Source organism: Calidris pugnax, unplaced genomic scaffold (genome assembly GCF_001431845.1).
Source record: "Calidris pugnax isolate Ruff unplaced genomic scaffold, ASM143184v1 scaffold206, whole genome shotgun sequence".
Classification (NCBI taxonomy): domain Eukaryota; kingdom Metazoa; phylum Chordata; class Aves; order Charadriiformes; family Scolopacidae; genus Calidris; species Calidris pugnax.
This window is the reverse complement of record NW_015090957.1, coordinates 1,991,355-2,015,837: the sequence shown is the minus strand read 5'-3', so window position 1 is coordinate 2,015,837 and position 24,483 is coordinate 1,991,355. Positions and strand designations below refer to the sequence as shown.

The 24,483-nt window shown below is 40.3% G+C and overlaps 1 protein-coding gene across 2 annotated transcripts in view; it reads right to left on the bottom strand.

Moving 5' to 3' along the window:
• PRKCA (protein kinase C, alpha) overlaps window positions 1-24,483 on the bottom strand; it is a 138,872-nt gene that overhangs the window by 77,195 nt on the left and 37,194 nt on the right. For both annotated transcript variants that reach the window (XM_014952259.1, XM_014952260.1), the window contains exon 3: window positions 5,187-5,269. In XM_014952259.1, coding sequence (XP_014807745.1) covers window positions 5,187-5,269 — 83 coding nt within the window. The remainder of the gene's footprint in view (window positions 1-5,186; window positions 5,270-24,483) is intronic.

Here is a 24,483-nt window from a genome sequence, read left to right as displayed (position 1 = left end):
CACCACCTAGTAATCATTCTCCAATGCTAACAGATGAAAATCACCAACATTTTCAGATTCATCATTTATATAAATTTCCTATCTCCCTCAGCAGTACTGTCTCTGTTTAATTATTAACTCTTACAAGGACCATCTATGTTATACCGTATATTGCACAGCAAAAGCCTAAAAAACAAAAATTCTAATTTTTTACGACACAGTTATTCAGCATTTGAATTGTTTTGGATTGGGAAAAATATATTCTTTATAAATAAAAAGCTTTCAAAGTTATGAACTTTTAAAGCTCAGAGACTATAACAAAAACCTAGTTAAAGGACATGCGCCGTGACTCAGGTGCAAGCTCCATAAACCCAAACGCTAAAGGCTGGGATGGAAGACCTCAGCAAAGGTGGCTCTGGAAGGCAGTCACCCATTGTGTCGTCCCTCTCAGCAGGGTGTGTACCTGCAGAGGACTCACACAGCTCTGTTCAACACCACGGTATGCATTTTTCCATTCATCTTCTGCAGATGGACAAACTCAGAGAGTCAGGTCCGGGATGGTGGTGTAGGGCAGAGGGAGGGGTGGGGATTGTACGTAGTTATGAAAGTTCATGAACCTGGTCCTTTTTCATTTAATTCTAATTTTCTTGAGGATCATTCACTCAGTTTAAAAGCCATTTTAGCTTCAATAAAAGGAGTCTGTGCTTTAGTGCAGGAATAGAAGGTACAAACGTATTCTCAGTGGATGATAAATGCAAACATATTCCAGTACATGAGCTGCTTTCAAGTAACCCCTGAAGTGCTTCCAACTACTGAACTGAGGCATTTAGGCAAGCAGGGCCAGGAACACCTCTGTACAGTGGCGACCACCCCTCTCTGAGGGGCACGGAGCTGGTGGGCCTGTCCCTGCCCCACGGGAGAGCACCCGGGCAGGTGAGGAGCATGTCCCTGAACACCGGCAGCGCCTGCCAACTGGTGATGAACATACGGCGGAGAGGGTGACATATGGCTGGACTCTGTTTATTGAGACGGGTAGGAAAACAGGACTTGGATTCTGAAGTATCCGGGAAGGGGAGAGGGATGCCAAGGGGCATCAGGCCCTGTTGCAGTTTAAAAGCACGTGAGGGAGGAAACTGAGGCCTGTTCTCCCCACCGCATCCATCAGCCTCCTGCAGCTGCTGGCTGAACGTGAACAGAATGGAACACAGAGCCCTTCTTGGAATATTTCCTCTTTAATTTCTCTCTCTTCCATTAAAACGAGGCTCACCTCAAGACTGACTCTATTCAAAGTGAAATTTCATTGTCAATATACTCAAATACTCGTATTTCATAATGAGCCGTTACAGATGTGCACAGTACCATTTAAAAACAATTTTAAAAAAATAAGAAAAGTTATATAAGCAAGTTTTCCCTACAGTTAATTTTTCAGGCTTTGAGGTCAAAACCTTAAGCATGAAACCTTTATTCTCTAAACTACTTTGGACATTCTGCAGAGATTCAGAAGTCGGGGAAATCACTTTAAAAAATTCCAACAGCTTCTGTTGAAGACAGCATTCTTGCTAATCTGGCAAGCAGTGAGCTATATCTTGCCAGATCTTCCTGCCTTTGGGTATCTTTTGTGACAAAGTGAGAAGCTTCTTATTTCAATTAAAAAGAAAATACTTTTAGGACAAGATTGCCTATTATCCAAAATTCAGGTTAGCCACAGGACTTTCATACAGCTGAGTAGTTAAAATATATGAAATACTTAGCTATATAGCATGAAAGGTAGGAAATCAGAAAAGATCTGTGGGTAGTACAGCGTGAAATCTCTTTGTTGTTTTGAGTGTATTTAAATATCTAGAAATTTAAAAATAACTTTCATTGCACTTTTAAATATATTTAGTGAAATTACTAAAATTGCCAGTGGGGCTTCCCCTTTCTGCAGGGGACGCTGCAGCCTAAAAATGTTATGAAGAGCTTTGAAAAGAGCTACATGATAGAAATCTCTCTGTACATAATTTATTTTTAAAGTAGCTCAATTCTCTTGTTCAAAAGACCATTGTTTTAAAGATACACTTCGACCTCGTCCTTCAGCCACAGGCACATTTTGCTTCCATGGAAGTCAGAATAAAGTTTCTAAAAATTATGGGGTTTCTCTCCTTCGGAGTCTTCCAAACCCACTAATGAACCCCAGTGCTCAGAAACCGCGTATCCCTGGGGGGCTGCAGCACGAAGCCACCAGCTGGCCCCAGGACACAGCTATAAATAAGTCCTTGCACCGTGTCCCAGATACCTCCGGGCTCAGCGGGGACGGCTCTGAACACTCACCTGCACGAAATCCCTCCCTCGGTGCTAAAGGCACTTTTGCTGCTGAGTGGGAAACGTTTTGCACATTGAAATGCTTTGTGCTCCAGCCCTGACTGTCACCCGTCGCAGGGCATCTACCCAGCTGTTAAGACTTTGGATTCTCTTTATTAAACGAAACAAATTTAACTGATAATTATTCTAACGATGTGTTTGTAAAGTTTGCCTCATTTATGCTAAAAGTACAGTGCATGATAATTTAAAAATATTATAATATGTAAAAAACATTATTACAATATATAATTATTATAATTTATAATTATTGCTCTGGAAAAATTCGTTTTATTAATCACAATATTACTCTTATAATTAATGGCAAGGTTATATCATGCAAACCTGCTGGAGAATTTGAGTATGCAAATTAATTGTGCGTCTGCACAAAATAATTTAGAAAAGGACTTTTTAATATTTAAAAATCTGCTAAATGTTATGATAAGCTTTATAGCACAGTGCATTTCAGAACAAAGCTTGTACTAACTCAGATAGGAATAAGTTACTGAACTGTAAAAGGGTAGACATTATAATCAAATATTCCAGTAAATTAAAGTATAACATCCTACAATCCTCTTTGTGTAATAGGACACACTAATATAGCACAATTTTAATAAAACATATTTATTTTCTGTTTGCTTTTAATCTTCAAAGTGTTTTTGAGATATCGCTTCTGTGTAAATATTGAAAATGATCATTTGGTAACCCAAATACTAAAAGAAGGCATTACGCTGATTTATTTAATCACCAAGGCCACAAAGACAAATAATGAAATGCTGTCAGCAGTATTAAAGCCTGTTAACAACCTGCCACATACCAGACTCTGTAATCATTAAGAGATTCTCGATATAATTAAATGGTCTCATGCACAAATGTGTGTTCTCATTGATGCTTTAGAAGAAAAAGCCTGAAGAACCTGTGTTTCGAAAAAATAATCAAGAACACTTTCAAGAGTCAAACCACTCTCTAAAGATGCAGAAGACCTGCTCATGAGAGTCACTACTGAGCCTGTGAAGCAACAATAACTTTCATCAACATCTCATATCCCAACTGAGCACTAAGATAAAACTAGATTTAATTGTTTTATTCTACTTGTGTTGTAGGAACCAACCAAAGCAAACCAGCAATGTACGAGCTATGTTTAGAGAACGAGTAAGTAAATAGAGAAGGAACTAGGACTGGAGCAGGAGCAGCTGATAAAAGGTGAAGAAAATTTGAGATGAGAACCGAAGTGCAAAAAAGTGAATAGGAAGAAAAAGACAGCTGGAGAAAACAGATACAAATGAAATAATGGAGCACCTGGTGAGTTACCAGAACCGAATATGGAAAAAGAAGGAAAGGTGAAAAGAAAGGCTTCAGTTACAATTCCATTTTTACTATCATTCAGCTGATTTTAGCAATGATATTTCGAGTTCTGAGAAGATTGTGTTGTAAGCAGTTGCCAAAGCAGCAGCACTTGAAGCTTTTTGGGAAAGGTGCTGTTGAGGAGCCAGCTTACGGGAGGGTCTCCTCTTCCTAAGTGGGGAGAGGCAGGGGCACAGTGAGGACGAGAGGAGACGGAGGTTAAGGACAGCCTTTGTGCCATCAGCTTCAGTGTTGCTGCCCCAAGGCATCAGATCTCACCCCCGCTCAACCCTCGGTGCGACCAGACAAGGACCAACCCCGGGTATGACCGGGGCTGCCTCGGAGCTGGTTTGCCCTCTGGAAGGGACTGTCTCTGTCAGCTGAGCAGGAGAAACTCAACAGGGCAACTACGCTCCCAACTCAGGCACTTATCTTATGTACCCAAATTTAGATTATGTGAAAAGTTAAAAAAATAAACTGTTTTTAAAATTCTTCTCAGTTCTTTGGCATTTCCCTGTATTTAAATTAAAAAATAAGAAAACTTTTTAACATCTCAAATTTTCCAAAACCCCTTGTGGCTTCTGCCCATATATTGTTCATTGATGTCATGGCTAGCATATTAAAACAATTGATGAGAAGCTCATTAAAACCTAGCAAGAAAGTCTTCTGGTGCATTTCATCAGAGGAGATAATAGCCTACAATCTAGAGCATGAATATGTTATAAGAAACAAAACAGAGCCATTCAGACAAAGAACACTTGGAATGTATTGTTCCCATAAGCAGATGCTAAATTACTTCACTGTAAAGTGGGATTTATAAAACCCAAAGAAATGTTATTTTTATGTGAACAAACAAGATTAGTTTATTATTTCAGCAGAGTGACACAAAATTCTCGTTCATGTGTCTCGCCATGGAAGCAGATGCGTTGAAAGTAAAAACCGGTTGTTGACCAAAAATGCTACGTGTACATTGCAGTATGGAAAGAGCACGACAGAACGGGTGTATCCCAATGGTTTCTAGCTCCAGCATCAATACAATTGTTTCAAAACCCTATCTCTGATAAGCCAGCTGCCTCCAGATAAAACTGTCATCTAATTGGAGCTACAGAGCCTTGTCTGCAGAGAGGACAAGGACCAGAGTCACCTCTGAAGACACACCTTCAGATAAGATGGATGCAAAGAAAGCTCAGAAAAAGCCTCAGCCTTCTCTGGGAATTGGTAGTATCAAAGACATCCAACATAAAGCAAATAAAAATAAAATGCTGACTTCGTGCTTAAGTAAACACCTCAGGGTTGTCATGTTCTGAGGGACACTGGTCTTGGTCACATGTTCATTGTTACTTTTCTTACCAAAAATAGATCTTACAGACCTTAAATATTCAATTCAGAACTGTTAAAAATGACTCAACACTAAAATTATCTACCCTAAAGAGCCCATTGATACTGTTTGTAATTCAGTCTCACAGTTAGGTGTAACAACAGAAAATTACGTGCAAAAGCAACACATTAAATGTCAATGTACTTACATCAGTGTCAGGTCCCTTGTCAGCCCCAGGGCAAGAGAAGGTGACAAACTCATGGCATCTCTTGTGAACCACAAAACAGCAAACTGGTAAGAAAAGGGAAACCAAGAGTTAGAATGGCATAGGTTGGTGGCTTTTTGTCTGTTGTAAAAAATATAACTACAGAGGAAATAAAACTTAGAGTGAAGTATTTCACCTGTGAGTCAACGAAGGGAAGCAGAGCCTAATGCTAAACAGACACGAGAAAGGCAGACATCAAGTAAACAACACAATAAAGGAGGAGATAAGCATGAACATTGAAAAATCAAGAGACTCTACACAATGATAAAATTTTAATGTTTCAGACACATTTCCTGAATCTAAACCCCTGTCTGTAACAACCTGTCCATGTGCCCCAGGCAAGAGCAGGAGGGTGAGTGAGGGACACTTGGCAGAGGACTTGTCCCCCTGTCTGTCCGCCCGGGTGAAGCTGTCCTCCACCACCATCCAAAGCTGTCCTCCACCACCATCCAAAGCTGTCCTCCACCACCATCCAGTCTCTTCACTAGTTAATGACTTTTGTGAGAAACCAAAGCCCGGAGTGAAGACTGCTGTAGAGAACAAACTGTTCTCATATCACAGGATGGCAGGAGATAATGGGAAAAGAAAATTAGCTCCCGATTACAATATGACTCCCATTAAAATTTATGAATGATCTGAAGGAACTTTTTCTCTCTGAGATAAGGAAGGATCATTTTAATTGAATTATGTCCTGTGACCGAGGCTATAGGTTGTCACACAGCATAGGTCATACACGTCCTCCCAAAATACATAAAAAGAACAATTTTTAAGTGTGCTTACTTCAAGAATCAGGTATTTTAGCTTTTCACTCTCACTACAGGTTCTTTCTTAATGTTAATCTCAGTTCAGATATTTCAAAACTGGTCCACATTTCAGCAAAACAGAACAATCTAGATCTGAGATTGTGAAAAACTTGAAATAAACACCGTACTATCAAGCAATGAGTTGGGAGATTATGATGAAATGATTCAAAGTAATTCACAATTTCTTTACAGATAATACATTCCCTGAATACTTTAAATTCTACATTTCCAATACATAAAAATGCACTATTTCAAAGGATACTTCTAAAGAATAAAATAGATTTCAATTGATTGGCAATTGCAAACACTGAACTTCCTCAATTTCAGTGGGACCCAAATTAAATTATCCCTATTTTTCTAAACAGCTCATTTCCTGGGGCATCTGTAAGGGTTCTCTTTCCCATGTGAAAGGTGTAGGAATTCCTTCCAGCTCATGAGGAGAGCTGAGCAGACGTTACGGAGCGCTCCCCGTCACCGCAGCACCCGGGACGATCGCCCCTAATGCCAGCCCGGCCTCATTTACATCCTTCAGTCAGCGTCTGGCTTTGCAGAAGTCTAATCACCCTCCCGTCCTTCTCCAGCTATTTTTCATCATCATCCCATGCAGCAATTGTTTCCAACTGTTCTATTTCTGACATGGCATATGTTTATTCTTTGGGCAAATGGAATAAAATGGGCTTTGCTCCACTGATTCCAGATAAGCTCTGCCGACTCTCCATGAGCCAGAGTTCTGGCTCCGTGCACGCTGCCCACTTGGTTGTCTGGTTTGTTAATCAATCTAAATCCCAGAGAATCCTACAATTATCATTTCGATGGTTTGTTTCTACCAACTGAAAGATCACTAAGTGGCAATTACTATTAATATTACTTGCAGCTGAAAAATGTTTCACTTCCAAATTGTATTTTTGGTTCCAAACCTTTCACTCTGGAAGACAATAGCCTGATTTATGTTTGTAGGAGGAAAGCACATGAAAAAAATATCGTTACATCGTTCAGAAAACAAAAAAGTTAACTAATTACTTTTGTATGCAGTGATCACACGGTTGCAAAATACAACATAATAATCTATGCAAAAGATGTGAGAAATATCTCTGGAAAGGCTGCAGAACCGAGCTGCCTCATCACTGCCTGCCTCTCACACGAGGCTCTTCGCCCGGCAACTCAGCTCTGCCTTTATCCAGCAAGAGTGGACGTTACAAAAACCGCATTTTTGGGCATCCATTTTGGGCAGCATTTACGAAATACCATAGACATTGCCTATCTCAGAGTTTTCAGCCTCTCCTCTCGTGGTAAGGAATGAAACCCAACCGGAGACAATGCCGACCTTGTTCCTGATGTGAGGGATGCTGAGGTGGGGCCGGCAGGAGGGGCCGTGCTCTGATACAGCCCCCTCCTGTGCTCCTGAGCTACCAACTCCCCTGGAAACGATGCTTAGCACACGGCAATGGAAACTCCAATCCAGCTGCCAAAATAAGCAAACCAGACAGCACTTGTCCTTTTGGACTTTAAGCTACACTTCCAAAAGTCACTTATTAAGGCTTCAAGGACCAATGTTGACAACTGAACTTCTTAAGCCCTTTCTGCTCCAACTGCACCAGACTGACTGTTGTGTGCACCTCAACGGCAACAGTCTCAATTCTTTTTCCTTTATTTCCCATTTGTATTTTTAATGGGTTAACTCTCTCCAAAGAGCTTGGTTCCTCGATAAGCAATTCAGAAGCATCAGACCTGCCCCACCTTTTGAGAATACTCAAATGAGAACCAAATAGTTTGGCATAAAAATAAACAATGGAATAGGGAACTGCCATGGAATCATAAATCTAAAGGTAAAAGGATAAGGGTGAATTAAAATCCCTTTATAGCAGCCATCATTTCCATACGCAAAAATTTTAAATCCAAATTTTCATTTTTAAATGCAGCCATTAGAGTATATTTTAGCATTAGTTTTTAAAGTCTTCTTAATTTCACAAAGCAATACTCAGCTACAGAATTCATGTAAAAATTTACTCAGTTCAGATAAGTGCAAACAAAATGTTATCTGCTTAAAATAACATGTCATTTTTTAGGACTAGAGATGAAAAATAACCTCTCACTTGTTACCTGTTTTGAAAAGACGTTAATAACTGCACATCACTTACTGCAGCTGTTAAGAAGTCACATTATGTTCACCACCTTCTTGTAAGGAAAGCTGTATCACAGCACGCTGCACAGCCTGCCAGGGAATTCGTTGTTTTATTTTAACAGGAGTGTAAGCAGGAGTGAGCGGGCACGCATTATGCACAGCAGCTCGAGAGCAAGTGGCAGCCCGAGGCTGACAGTTCAAATTAAAAAGAAAATTATTGAGGAATGTTCATGTTTTGGTGTGTGGTATATATATAAGATGGCTGTGAGCTTCCATCCTCCCAGCTCTGGACTCGCTGGAGATAAACACCCTCTCACACCCGGGCAGGGCACAGGGAGGAAGGGAGAGAACAAAAGGGGACTTGTGCTGCAAAACCAGACTGACTGCTAGTTCTGCTCTGGCACGGTGTGTCTCGGGCTGATCCCGTGCCCTCCACCCTCCCAGCAAAGCCAGGGAGAGCAGAAAATGCTAAATGGGTACCAGGAGAATGAGGAAGAATGTGGTGAGCAGCACTCACTGCATCCTCAAAGCAAACAAGCAGAAGACGCACTACATGATTTGTGGGATTTATGATATATAATGGAGGGCAATTCATTCTATCTAAGACTTCTCTGTCAGTGCACAGTATTGAGAAAAACACGTTGTTATTAATATCATATATATATTGTCATCAGTCAGAGTTACCAGGCACTGCTGTAAATTTCAACTGTTTTCTAAATCATGCGATGCACAAAAGTTATCATGATATATAGTCGGGTGAGAGTTATCTGCTAAAAAATACTGCACTAGTAGCTTTCATATGTGACACAGACTAGTAAGACAGAAATGAAATATTACAATAATAAATAAGAGAAGCAATCTTCTCTATCAGATGATCCACAAAGAAGAAAAGCCATGGCTAAGCTCCTGTCACCCGCACACCATTGAGCCATAGTCTGAAGAGCTCTACAACCACATGCATTCCAAAGAACTAGGGGCAAAAACGTCCAGGCAAAAGTCATAAAGTTTAAAATTTGGAATTATTAGAAAAATCCAACAGAAAATTAAAAAAAAAAATACACACACTCTTATACTCCCACGTTTGGAAGGAAAACAACAGGTCAGATGAGCCTTTCCAATAACATGAATATCTCTACTACACCACAGTATTTATTTGTTCAGTAAAACAAATTAAGCTGCAAAGCTGAAGAGCGGAGAGGATGCATTTCTAGGAGAGTCTAACTGAACTGCCAGTTAATGTCTGTAGAGAAATCAGGGAGGTTTCTTCAAGTCATCTTTGACTCATTTTTGTAATGGTCAAGACTATTCTCCCAACTCAAATGGTAAATTTGCATTTCTAGGAGAGTCTAACTGAACTGCCAGTTAATGTCTGTAGAGAAATCAGGGAGGTTTCTTCAAGTCATCTTTGACTCATTTTTGTAATGGTCAAGACTACTCTCCCAACTCAAATGGTAAATTTATAAAAACTTAATCACCATAAAAATAATGTATTCTCTTCCCATCTAAACAGAACTTTAGAGCTGTGGCTCCGCTGTTATGACATAATTAGTGGCCCAGCAACAACTGGAATACATATTCTTGCCTACGTAATTTGTCTGTAGGCTCCAAGTATGGACTCTGGGGAGAGCCCGGGCTGGCAGCCCCACACAGAGCACTTGGGTTTGGAACAGGAACCGATCCCGGGTTGGATCAGGAGTTGCAAGAGCGGTATAACAAGCATGAAATCCCTCTCTGCATGAGTCTCCGAGTGCTCCAGAGAACTCTGAGGGCATCCACAGGAGCCCGGAGTGCTGCAGAACTGCTGTGGTGCTGCTTCACATGCTCTGCCTGCTCAGGGAGGCCACAGAACCTCCCCAGGGGCCCGTGCCATGGGCTGAGCGGTGGCTGCGGCACGACACCGAGCGATGAATGAATCTGTCACACATTAGTTCATTCTAAGATTAAATACAGCAATTACATTAAATGGAAATAGGGCACTACTTCAAAATTGACAAATCATTTAAACACCAACTGCATTTGTTATTTAAATAAGCAGTACTGTTTAAGTAAATTTACTAGGAATAGATTAAACTCAGGAACAGGGAATATTTCCAGAGCAAGAAGAATAACAATTAAGAAATGGGATTTAGCAATACTTGTGCTTCTCCTTTTCTGAATATATTGTGACTTGTAATAAAATAATGAAAACCCCCTTTATATTAAATATAAACAAGATTGCAGATTATAAACCAGCTACAAGTCAGAAGAAATGCTACCTTTGAATGTTACCAGTGCACTGAATCCACAGGGAATTTTTAAAAATTCCATTACCCTAACTTTTTCAACATATATATTTTATAACACATCAGCTAGTTTTTCTGCCAATGTTTTGCCCCATCTAGAAGAGAGTGCTATCTCAAGAGAGAACCCAGGCTAACACTTAAAACTGCTATATGCTCTTTCCTCTTGGCATTTTCAGCACCTTTCTCCCTAGAACAGCCGACAGCCCAGTGAGATAACTATGTTCTCCTGGAGCAGAGTGTAAGGAGAAAGATAACCCTTTCTCCCCATCACCTTAACCTGTTACTAAGCTCCTTAAAGCTCTTCTATAACACCCCGAGGTCACACAGCACCTTCCCAGCACTAATCTGCCCAGTGCTACATGTCGCTTGTGGCGTGGATTACCTTTATTTTCACTGCAGTTTCTGCAAACCTCAAACCTCCTTCTCAAAGTGGCTTCAGAAACCTACCTTGAAGTCAAAGTACAGACATTACCTGAAATTGATACTGATAAATTAGGGCTGCTTCCTACTTCTAAGCTCGAAGTCTACCTTCAATAACTGGGTTGCACACCCTCAGGTCCATGCACCTGACCGTGCACTGACTCTCAATGGCCACGTAAGCAGTGGGGAGGACAGAAATAAGATCTCTACTATGTATTTTTAAAAATTTAAGAGAAAGTAATGTTAACTGCAACAATATCTTATTTGTGTGAAAGGATTACACAGCTCGCCTGGACAGTCTTAACGACTGAGGCCATTAACTCCTTTACACTAAGTAGGAAGCAGATGTCTGTGGGGTAAGCTGGCTTTGCAGGATCTACACCAGTGCTGAGACACAGACTGTGCCCGGCAGGAACACACATCCCACCCAGCTTCCCCAGACCCTGCACTACAGGGGGATGAAATTATACACGTTTACCTGCAGCTATGTATGTAACACATCTGTAAAACAGTTTGGATTTAGTAAAATACCTGACATAATATCTTCAGATTTCTCTGAATGCTATGTTCAGAGACAGACTATACCAGATTTCTCATTTCTGCCTTTCGTTACAGGGAAAAGAAAGTATACGATACTGCTTTTTCCCCTAATGCTGTAGCACAACGTTTGCAAAACTGAGGAAGAGTTTCAAAATACTGAAAGTATTTAATGTAACAAAGTATTCAGCACTGTTTAAATCTACTTGTTAATTATGTACTTTTTAAAAGATAGAGATTACTGTTTTAATGTAAAGTCCTTGCTGAAGTTTCACAGGCTATTAATCTCTCTCCTTTGAGGTGTCCCATTTTATAAATGAATAATAACCCAGAAGCCATCTATCAAAAACGGTGCTGGAGTAGCTATTTCAAGAACTTGTAACAGCAAAAACGATGACCCACAATCACAGACTTTTTATATCACTTCTGTAGTTTGAATTCTCTTCGGTTTCAAACTCTGGCAGTGTCACCCGCTGTACGGCGGGGCAGGGGCTCCCCGGGTGCCCGCTGCAGCCCTTTGTGGCTGTGCCCAGCTCATCCGCCACCAGCAGCACGGCTCTTCCAATTAAAGAACACACACAACGTCAAAGCTCACAAATGTTTCTGGTGAACACCGAACGTTACTTCTTCAGATTTTTCAACTAATTCAGCAATGACCCGGATGGCGGAAAAGGGATGTCTAAAATAAAGCAGCTGCCGTCAGCTGGACGCGTTATCTCATGTGAAAATGAGGGGCTGGGGAAGCGAGCGGTAAGAAGCAGCACAGGCTGGACATATTTTAAGACTGTACGAAATGGTGGGATACAAGATGAAACCAGTCTCCAGAATGCAGCTGTTGGGTTTTATTTTGTTCTGTAATACAGCTGGAATCCTGGATGCCAACAGAAAGCAAAGAGCTTTCGGAAAATCACAGTAACTGCCTCTCCCGATGCTACAAGAGAGTCTCGCTGAAACCACATCATCCAGCCTGAAAAGAGAATGAGGTCCTCAGTGAGCAAACCTTCTCTGAAACAGAGCAATCACAACAACTTTGTTCTTACAAGCCCCCTCGCTGTCACACACCACCTTCTTCCTCTTCTGCCTCCGTCCGCCGAGCCCCGGCCCCACGGGCAGAGCTGCTCCTCGCTGCCAGCCCTGCCAAAAGCTGCATCCTTCCCCCAGGAGATGCCTAATGCACTGAAGACAAACGTCTGAAAGACTTAGGCGATTTCTTAATCTTTCATCTCACATTAAATCACCCCCATGGTCAATTTAACGCAGGCTGTGCCACGTGTCACAGCGGTGTCTGCACCCGCTCACAGCCCGAGCCACAGAAAACCGAGGAAACACAGGAGGCCCTGCAGTTCCACTGTCAGGCTTTTAGAAATATTTTAGTGCTAATGATATAGCTTGTTTTTCTCAACACTTTGCAATTTAATGACGCTGAGCTACTGGTGGCTGTAAACCAAAACATTTCCTTCTTTTAGTATGATTTGTATGGACACAAATATAACAAGAGAAATGCCAGATCTGAATGCCAAGAGCTGAACATTAAGTATTTCAGTGTATTTGGAATTTAAGTCTGCGTTTTCAGTAGCGTTTGAGAAACCTTGTAACGTACTAACAAAATTAATGAACCTTACTTGCCAGTAAACACAATCCACACTCTAATTCCATTATTGCCAAAAGATGGTATTTATTTTCCTTCAGGATGGGAAGAAGTGAGGCCAGACACTGAACAAGCTGTTTGAAACACAAACTGAACCACATCCCAAGTACTGAACTATGAGAAATAAACTGTGACACCTGTTTGGACACAGTATAGAATTATATAAATTTCAGATAGCTTATGCCATATATAGATTTATATAATTCTAATCCACAGAAACACCAGCCCAGACACACTCCCTTCTCTTCAGCCCAATTTCATTTGCTCTCTCCAGTTTCTTTCAGCAGGGGAAGGACCAAAAATACTTACAAAACTCCTTAAATATTGTCACAAAAACCCTCACCTTCTATCACTTGAAGGCACAGGCTGGGTTTTTAGTCTTATCCACCCATTCTGTTTCAGTAGTAGCACGATATCAAGAAATTGAAGAGGTTTTTTAAATTTAAGGTTTTTCCCATTGCTGTTTCTCTTCATTATTTTTATGTTACCCAACAGATGCCCAGTATTTGTTGCACATCTTATCCAATTACATACATCTTATTAAAGGGTCATCTGCTAGAAACTTCAATATCACTTTCCTCCACTCATCAGTCACTGAAAACATAGTTCTATCCCAAAGTAACTGCAAGTTATTAGGAAGAACACACACAAAGAAATAAAACTCCACACTAGGCCAATTACAGTTAGAAGTTCACTGCTGATGTAAGACACCATAAAAGACACCACTGAGAGAAACCAGTTACAGAATTAAGAAAATTCACTCTCAGCCAGTATGTGAAAGACTTTTTTCCCTGAGTATGTTTGAAGGGTACATTATTTACTCAAAACGAGCAGATTAATTTCTTAGGTTTGGCAGTTACCAAAATTACACAGTTGAGTGAATGACATAAGTTACAGTAATTCATTCCAAATAGCAAAAGTGGTATTTATAGGAAATACCTGTGGGCTCAGAGGTGGGTAGTACATACATAACAAAATATGAAACCATGGAAACACACCATTTAATTATGAATGAGTTACTTACATTCGCAGTAAAACATTTAAAGAAAAAAATATTTCAAATCCAAGAAGGAGTTGGGAGATTTGCAGCAAGAAAACCAGTACGGCAACAGGCAGTGGAATGTCACCATATAGTCAATGTAACTTTCACAGGTAAAGGTAAATTTTGAGCATGAGTTCAGGATATTTAAGTGTTTGTACCCATCATCTCCTCATTCAGCACTAGGCCTTCATGGAAAGCCCTCCTTACTCTACACATGGTGGTGCCCAGCGCTTTGCCTGCCCAAGCGCCCGCTCTCTCAGGAAACCTCCGTGTCAGCACAGAGAGCTGACATAGTGATGATTTCCTCAATCATGGTTAAGTGACCACTTTAATTTGACATATGGCACATTGCTGTCAAAACCAGTGGCCCTGTCTGCTTCCTTCTATGTCTCAACATTTCTGCAGTCAATTCTTTTTTGGCAAGGTTAGGTTTTAGCTGGACCAGTTCCCCGAGGTAGCTCAATACACACAACATGAAACTTCATGTAGCACAAAAATAGAACTACAAGGTGATGGTTATTGTAGCCTAGGTTTATGCCAGATTTATATTAGATAAAGCAACCATGCGATAGCAACCTATATGAATGCTAAAACTGAATCCATCTTGCAGGATTAAGTCAAAGAACTGAGAAGATTTTTTCAGTTTGTCTAGATGGTTGACAAAGACTTCAAAACATTTTTCAAGTATAGACAACATTCCTAGAATGTGATCTTTATCTCAAAGTGCTCCCCAAAATTTAGCCTGTTAGAATTCTTGGAAAGAATAGCTGCTACTCTTGTTATTAAGTCATACAAAAGCTGGACTATGAAAACAGTATGCAAGCATTTTCCACTGTATGGTCCTGACATCTTTGTGCAGTTTCTCCTGGCTCACTGGAGCAGCAACATAAACAGTATTTCTCAGTGTATGTCAGACAGAATGAGTAGTATTCTCATGATATGGAAAGGCAAACACTATTTCCTATCCCATGTAGTTACTAAAAGCAATATATTAGCTGAAGTAAAAAAGGAGGGATGAATGTCAGTGATGGAGTAGCTGACATTCGTGTGAGGATACTGCTTACAACAGGCCAAGAATTTTCAAGCAGCACTAAGGGGCTGAATTCAGTAAGCCATTACTGCAGCCAAAAAAACCCAAACACCCGAAAAAAGAGATTGCAGCTCATTCCTACTCATCATGGAACATGCATAAAGGGTCTACAGTCCAAAAGTAAAGGAAATTAATTTCTGTCATTACTGTCTTTTCAGACTATTTTTATTCAAGGTTTTACTGTATGACATATTAGCACTTTAGAAGAGATAATGAAGGCTCCTAAAGGCAACTGAAAAAATTAAAGCATTTCATAATTGCACATCAAATCTCTAACTTGGTAAAGAAAGCAACTACCAAAATTTGAGCTTTCAGTTGACAGTTTTTAAAAGCACAGATTACTAATAGGCAAATTAAGAAATCTCTCTTTGATGTGTGTTTAAAAAAAATTAGAAAACCTTTCTGAATATTTCCTGAGAAGAAACCACTGAGCCACTTTCTGTTGAATTTTAAAGTTTTTCTGACATAAATAATAACTATTTTCCCTCACTAACTTAACTGTTCCCCCTCTTACATACAGCACAACAAAGCAATTCAGCTTTTTCATAATATGCATTTTACATCATTAGAAATTGGTCCTTTACAAAGTCTCCACAATGCACTCATGGAGATCTGGGATGCTTTATTATTCCCACACTAACAGAAGCTCTAGTGGATCTATCCGTTCTGAAAGATAAGCTATTGCTAGACACACAGTATAAATCACCCCCCTATGCATCCGGGTAAGTTAAAACCGATCTATTTTATTTTTCCCCGGGAAGAATTAAGTATAGGTCAGAAATGTGTCATTAGACTCTGCTCAACTGTAGGACTCTTCTAGCACTCCTGTGAGTCGGGGCGGGGAAGATAAAAACCCCAACCAACACCACAGAGCCAGTGGGTCTGGCAGCCAGCCCCAAGATGACATCTGGGAGCAGTTAGTCACCACATACATAATGCACGAGCCACGGACGCGCGTCCTGCCGGGCAGCAGAGCACAGCACTTGGCACAGCACAGGTCCCACGCTTCTAAACCACGCTGGTGGGAGAAGGAACCTGCACGAGGCCACGCGTGGCAAAGGCACAATGAGGAGTGAGGGATACACCTACAACCACGGCAAAGGAACACACGCAGGAGCTACTGTTGAGTAGTTTCCATCAGTCCCTACAGGGAAAAGACATGGATCTCAAAATTAAAGCGTTTCAATGGGACAAAATTTCTTTGTTGTGCTATGAAGCCCATACAACGATGACAGGAATCGGTGAAAACTGAGAACAGATGACAAAAGCTTAACGTTTATTGAACAGAGTACACCAGCCAGTGGAATCGGTGAAAACTGAGAACAGATGACAAAAGCTTAAGGTTTATTGAACAGAGTACACCAGCCAGAAAGCCCAAGGCAAGCCACCCTGTTTTCCCAGAACAGTTTCCCCAGAGCCACAATCTATGTTTATGCATCTCTTGCTCCCCGAGTCACATAATTCAGACATTTAATGTTGCCCATTGAATTTCCAAGTTCTAATGGATTAAGATCTGTACTTGGCAATGTTTCTCTTCTCAGGCCTCAGTTGAGCAACAAAGATTATTCCCTCGCTAGTTTGGAGCAAGATTTTACAAACCACTTTTTCCCTTGCAAGATTTGTATTTAAGTCCTTATAATCAATAGCCTGAACAATGCTTTTTTATATAATGCAGCTCATTCATTACACCTCGCCCACACTTCTTAAATGCTGTTTAATATTTCTGATGGTGAATATTCCATTATTTCAGCCAAAAATAGTTTTTATTTTCAATCATTTTATGCCTTTTAATGCTGCACACTGCAGGGTGCTTAAATCCTTCACAAATTGAGTAAAATAATGCAGTAAAACTGTATGAAAGCAAGTGATTTATAAAAACCTGCATGTTCTCTCTGTAAACAATGTGAAACTGCTACAGAAGTGGATGGAAAATAACTAATCCCTGTAGATTCCAACTGGCATGCAAACAGATGAATTCTACGTGAATTATGTTGAAGTGATATAATAAATGTAGAACTAATTTCAGGCTTCAAAGTTTGAAAAACTGCATCCCACATACAGAATGGCATCATATATCAACAAACTACTATATAAGGAATGAAGCTGCCATTAATACCTGGATGCAACATGAATTTTCAGTGTGGCAGGAACTTTGCTTATAGCTGTCATGATTAATTTGCAATGATGTCATTCATAAATTCAGGGCAGAATGTTAAAATGGGACTATACTGTGTCTCAGGCAAAGGCTGAGGAGAGAAAGAGAACGTGAAGAGGTCACAAACCACTCCAGCTACAGCCTATCCATATAAAGTTTCTTTGGAAAATAGTTTTTGCATTAGTCTGCATAAAAATATCCCTCCAAACTGAAGGGCAAAGCTACGACAACTGAAGTCTCCAGTTTGAGTGCAGCAAGAATCCTCCTGTGGCACAGGCTGTCTGTGCTCGCAGGGCAGAAAACAAGCTAAACAACCTCAACCTGTCAAATTCTCTACTAAAACAATCTCAACCTGTCAAGCTCTCTACTACAGCACAGAACATTAATCAGTGTTTCCCTGCCTTCTGCACACAGGCATAAACCAGCACTCCTGCCCCTCTCCACCTGCCCTGGCCCAGACCCTCCGTTGGCCGGCCCTCTTGGCCAACTGGGTGGGCACAAGGGTTCCCACCCTCGCACGTTACTGATGCTTATATGGTGATGCAGCAAAAACCCCAAGTTACGGCACAAGGAAGGATGGTGGGCAGACAATTAGCCAGGAAAGCACAGGAACCACAGCTCCAGACACCTTCCAACAAGGGAGCAGTTGACCGGGGCTGTGGAACAGCACCACAGTCTTCACCGAGGAAGGCTCAGCATCTTCACCACGGCAATCAGACAGGAAAACCCCTGTTTCAGGTTTTGTGCCATTTCCCCAGCTACCTGATACTCCTTTATTTTAACATTATACATCTCCAAAGCCTGAGACTATGCTTTGAAATCAATTGTCAAATTCTAGGAAAAAACACCGAGGCTGCCTGAGTTATACGAGATGTGATTGGTGAGGACTTCTACAACTGAGAAGTCAGTGGATGTATTTGTTCTGAAACTCACTGACTAGATAAAACTCGTCATAAACAGATTTGTGAAAGTGACTCAGAATTTGGAACAAATTGAAGCCGAGTAATAAAAAAAGGAACAGAAAAAAAAGTGTTCTATTATTTTAAAAATGTGCAGTGCTGAGGATGTGCCTTGAAGATGCTGAGGATGGAGCCCTGGCTTCTTTATTTCAGTGCCTTTATATCTGCTCCATTCTCTGTACCACCTTACTCGTACTGTAAGAGGGGTTTTACATTTTTTTCTCAGACATACTTCTCCTAAGCAACAGCTAACGCCACTGCTGATAATAACATTCATACCGGGTATTACTGCAAACAGGAATTCATAGTTAATTTCCTGGCTGCAGAATGGAATCTCATTCTTATTACAGAACTTTCATGTTTCTGTAAAACATATTTTTTAAAAAGATCCTATTTCAACTGCTTTAAGCTTTTGTAGAAAAGCCACAAAAAATTTAAACTTTTCTTTTAAACTACTGCATGCATTTTTATTTGTTTACGAGGGAAAACAAAAGATCATATGTCCTTAAAGTACACAAAGAGGTTTTTTTAGTTGGATTTTACATCCATTCACAGAAACATTAACACAGTACGTCAATTAACAAATGCAAGGGGTTTCACAAGTTCAATTGTGGTAATTAGTCATATTTCAGCTTTAAATGACTCTCTGCTCTAAAGAAAAAGATTACAGCTTTTCTTCTCACTCTATTACCCAATTGGCATTTAAGTCAATCTGCTAAAAGTGTATCTGCTTCAATGGAAGCTCAAAATAACCCATTAAAGGAATATGCAAATCTCTGAGTTTTTTTTTTTTTAATACTTTAATCTAATAAGAACATTTTTACATTACTAAGAAATTCTGGCTGAATCTGTTATTCAGCTCTCCTGTAGTTCTTCTGTAACTCATCTTTTCTGTCATGAATAAGAGAAAAAAATAAGCTATTTTACTGCAAGATGTTTGTAACAACTTCAAGTCCTTATTTTGGGTTGCAGAAAACATACCTCCATCCCAGCGCACGCTATTTTACTGCAAGATGTTTGTAACAACTTATTTCGGGTTGCAGAAAACACACCTCCATCCCAGCGCACATTCAGAAGGCCCAGCAGAGTGAGGAAAGCCTTTCCCCAGAGCCCTGCACACACGGAGGGGCTATGGCCATGCAAAGGAGAAGAGGGCTGCTCACTGAGAAACCAGCTCCCTCCATCCCCACGCACTGCAGCAAAGAGCTGCTCTCCTCAAACCCCTTCCCCAGCAGAAGGATGACCTGCCCGCTGCGCTGCTACACGGCTGCACCACTAAACGCACCTGGTGATGCCAGTGACAGATTTGATAAATACAAACCACGTTGAACATAAGGAACGTTGAAGAATATCGATTAGACCAGTGGCCTTCTGAAAGAAGGCCTTGCCTGCTGTGGTTTCACCCCTTTGGGCAGGGACAGTGAATAACCCAGCCCTACAGCGGCGAGAGAGGAGGCTGGTACCCGGGGACTGGGGACAGGTGAGGTACCGTGAGCTCCCCAGAAATGTCACTGACAGAAAACAGTGTCTTCACTAAAAGGGCCAGACCTATGGGGCTCTTTACACTTTATATCATTTATAGATTAGTCTTTCAATGTAAGCCAAATAAAAATAAAAACCCCAAAATAAGTAAGAGTTTAACTTTGTAACAGTCTATTTTTGCATTAACTAGCTCAGTGGCTTGGAGCAAGGCACAACCAAAACCTGCTGAACTCCCATTATACTTCTGCTGTTTTGACAGTAGCTGGCACAGTTTCTGATTTACAGTGAAGCGTATTTTAGCTTATTTTCAGGAGCTTTTGTACAATACAAATTGCCCTGCAATGCTTTATGTTGCTCTCTTCATTTCAGGATCTTACATGTGAGACTTTGTTAAATGGTTTTAAAAACGGCCTATGGTAAAAGAAGAAAAAAATTGAAACCCCATGCCATCTTTTTAATGTGGAAAATTATTCCTACTTCAGGGTAGTTATTCAATTAGATACAAGAATTATTAAAACCTCAGTATACTCAAAAGGCTTTCAGCCTTTCAGTGAGTGACTCCTCTCAGGCATACTCTGTTCATTTACATTCTCCTTCCAGTAATGCTGCACACATCTATGATTCTGTTAGCGAGGAATTTACAATAAAGTCTGTTCTGCTTTAAGAGGAAAAAGCATTTATGTTCACGTGACAGCTTCCTTTGCATAGTGCTTACATTTGTGTTCATATATTGGTGCTAATGCCCCCCTGCCAGCCCCAGAGCTCTCCTGCCCGTTAAGCCAATGGACGCTGTTGTTAAAACAGAAATCCACGTCTTCACTTTCGCTGAGCGACACAACTTGGTTTCTCTCCTGATTTACAGCTGACTTTTCTTTGTAAATAAAAATGCTACCCTTCTTCCTGACTGAAGCATTATGATTCATCAGGTTACAGTAGGAGGGGGGATTGTCTTGGGTTTCCCAATTATTATGAATTTAGAAGTGAACACCAGTGGGATTTCTCTCATCCATGTGTTTAGCCATTTTCAGATATCCTATCTGTTTGAGCTCGATGCTTTATAACTGATGGAGGGGAGCAGGCCCTTTTTTCAAAAGTGTTTTAAAGTGCTTTATCACATCCTGATGTAAATTGCCTGCATCATGTGGAGAGGTGCCCCATTAGAAAAGATGGATACTACTCTTCTAAAAAAATGCTTTAGGATGAGATTAATCACATCTGAGGAGAGTCCGTTCCTCTCCATAGGCTACGAAGGCAGTCAAGACATCTCTCGGAGTTTAAAATTTACCGTGTTGGCGTTTAAATATGAATAGATTAATCTCATCCTATATGTTTGCTACAGTAAAATCAGGTTTAAATTAAGAGGATAATACGTGTACGCATTATGCTTCAAGCCAGCAACTGCTGCTTGGCTGAAGCAGGTGCATCTGGCGGGTCTCTCTGAGCACACGCCATCAAATAATGAGAATTCCCTGTGCTGGTGTGGCCAGAGGAGAACTAATGCATTGCCTCCTGCCTTCTGCTTTCCATTAGTAGGACTCTTACAGAAGATTTCTTTCTGAGGGACTTCAGTTTAAAACTGTTTTATCTTTTTTCGGTGTCTAAGTGCTGCGCTCCTACATAGCAAGTGCTCAGGCATTTGATCATGTCAACTTTTATGTCTCACCCCATATACAGAAAGCACAGCAGAAAGCTCATTTAGGACCAAGCAGCATGTGTGTAAGGACAGTCAAACCAAAATCCCCTATAAATAGAGCACGCTGACTTTCTTCATTTTCAGTTTGTTCCTTCCCTTTTTGGACCAATTTCTGGACATATTATGCAAGCTGGAAGAATAGATACAAATTCCCCGGTGGCTATTAGTGTGTCTAGACTCATTCATTGACCTAGAAGATGTCTTAATTGCCTCTCTTCTATCTGATGGGGGAAATATACTCTAACTTTTCCAGGCTGCAACCTTTATCATTAAGTTTTCTGACTGAAATAGCTGAATTTAATGAAAAGCAGTTATACTCCATGTTCTCTGAGACTGAGTTACGTGGGGCACTTACCACGGGCTTAATGTGATCCACAGGAAACCTCTGTCCACTTAGATGATGTTTTCAGCACTCCAGATTTTTGGCTCTTGGCTGCTAGGTAAGGTAGTGGCTACTATCTAGGAATGCTGCTACCTTTTAAAATATACTAGGTTAATAAGATAAGAAGTACCATTTACATGTATGTTTTTATCAGCATTTAACATTTTCACCTTATGGAAAAGTTTAGTGATTTTCAGATCTGTCCAACTTTACAAATTGCCTGCAAATGTACAAGTTTGCCGACCAGGCTGGACTCTTGCAGCAGGCTTTGCACAGAAACAAGAGGACAATAAAATCAAGGCAGATGCCACGGTACAACTTCTGCTATTATCATTTTTCAAGTGGAGAATTAATGTATTTTCTCTTTGTGGGACTTGCAAAATGCCCAGATGTAGCCAACCCCTACACAGATTACCAATGCAATTTTTAGATTAACTGGAAAGGAATTTGAATATCAAGGTGAAAATCTGTGTTCGCGTGACAGGTCCTCATTTGTAGCAAGGAACCTGTCCCTCAAATGAAGCAACACATTGGGTAGATGCATCATTTAATGATTTTAAGATTAAAAGAGCTTAAGCAGCTTTTGGACTGCATGCTGCATCAAATTTACACTGCTGCGTCAGTCAGCACTAAGAGCCAAAAAGTATTAGTAGATTTAACAGATTTAAGCGAGGATGCATTTCACTGATTACTTCCCACTAATGAAATTTTGTTTTACTCATTTAAACTATTAATGCATCATTTGTACCAAGAATGTAATAAATAGGCATAGTGTACACTGTACTTTTATCTCTATGGCGTTTCCAATTTGAATAATAGGGTTTTATACAAAAGAGATCATCAGCTTGTGATGTTAACCTCTTATTTCAGACCCTTCTCTGGGTAATGCCAACAGAACAGTAATTGAAAACTGCTTTTAAAAGGTCTCCCAGGTTTCCAAGCTAAAGCAAAGCCTGAGGACTTTCCTGTTGCAATAGTAGTAAGTGACTTGTGTCATCCAGGAGGGACAGAGAGCTCACCTCAGCTCCTGGAGCAGCAATCATCCTGCCTCTGTGCTCTCTGGGGGAGCACAGTGACTCTGCTGCCAAAATGTTCTTCAGAGCTTTGATCCAGTGATGGCATTTTAAGACCTTATGTGCCCATTGGAGCACATACACACACACAGAAAATGTAATAAAGCAATATCCCAAAGCTATGTTATCATAAAACCTTGAAATAAACCTTGCTTTGTAAAAAGAAATTTTTGTTCCCTTATTTAATACACTTCATACTCTTTTCCATTCTTTCAACTGCTATTTTTATTCTGCTCAAAACATGACTGTCTTCAGGGACAACATGTTCATTGAAAGGATGAATGTTTCATTCATGGCCTTCGACAGCCTGAAAAAGAATTTTACTGCAGAATATATAGCTGTATATTTTCCTTCACCCAAGTCCCATAATGAATAATACTCTTTCACACTAGTTTAAGTAATTTCCTGGAAAAATATGACGACTATAATCCTTTGGCTCTTCATGTTTTTATTTTTTCCCTTACCATGAAAAATGTATTCAGCGCTAAGGCAGCAAATTCCTTCTTGGTGTGGCTGATCACAGCTCCTTTCATATCAGCATATCTACAAAACAATTATACCAGAGCAGGTTCTATATCTAAGATTATATCTATATTGTTTGAGTAATATGCTTATCTGCTGAACAGCATCTGCTTCCTAAACTGAACCCTGAAACTGTTAGGATAAACTCTGAACTTAATATTCTGCTGTAATAATTCAGTCTTAAAAATGATTCAGGGAAAACAAACAAACTAAAAGTCTGTAAGTGAAACACAAGAAGAGTTCCTTGTGGTTTCTGAGGGAGCTGGCGCGTATCGCTTTAATGTGCCAGTCTCAATCTTGTCATGCAACACAATTCAATACAGACTGCTGCTGACAGCTGTATCCTGCTACGCATCCCTCTGGATGCAGGACTTTCATCCGCCTCACATGTCAGGTGGCAGGAAGCCTGTGAGCAGCAAATGTTACAGCCAGATTCTAGGTGCTACACACTAAAGAGATTCTCAAGACATTCTTGGTTTATATCCTAAAATACTTATTTTAAAGCATTTTAACAGATCAGTTCTTGACCAGTTCTTTTCAACAGACCAATTGTGAAGAAATGCATGTCAAACAAAACAACTTTTTTTGATAAAATATGGTTATATAACTAATTTTTCCTCTTTTTAAATAGTCTCCAATTTCCATTGTAGATTGCTCAATGAACAGTTCATATCACACGCATGGTACCATATTCTTTCCAATAATAAACTTGTTCTAAACTTCATTCTAAGGAAATTGCATCACAAATATGAAATACTTGAATGTTTCAATACGCCAGTAAGAAAAGACAGACCTACAAAGAGATCAAAATAACTGAAGGATTTTCATGGTGCAACGTTGGTCAGTGTTGGGGCAAAAAGGCTGAAATGACTCCTGAGATTTCTCCCCGTTTGCTGACACATAAACCACTTCAGTGTTCCATAGGGGACCCAGGCAATCATTAAAAGTTCTACTGAGGGACATTTTAATCATTTCCTTACTTCTGGCCACAAAGTCATCACTTTACAGAGGAAGTTAAGAAGGTATTTCT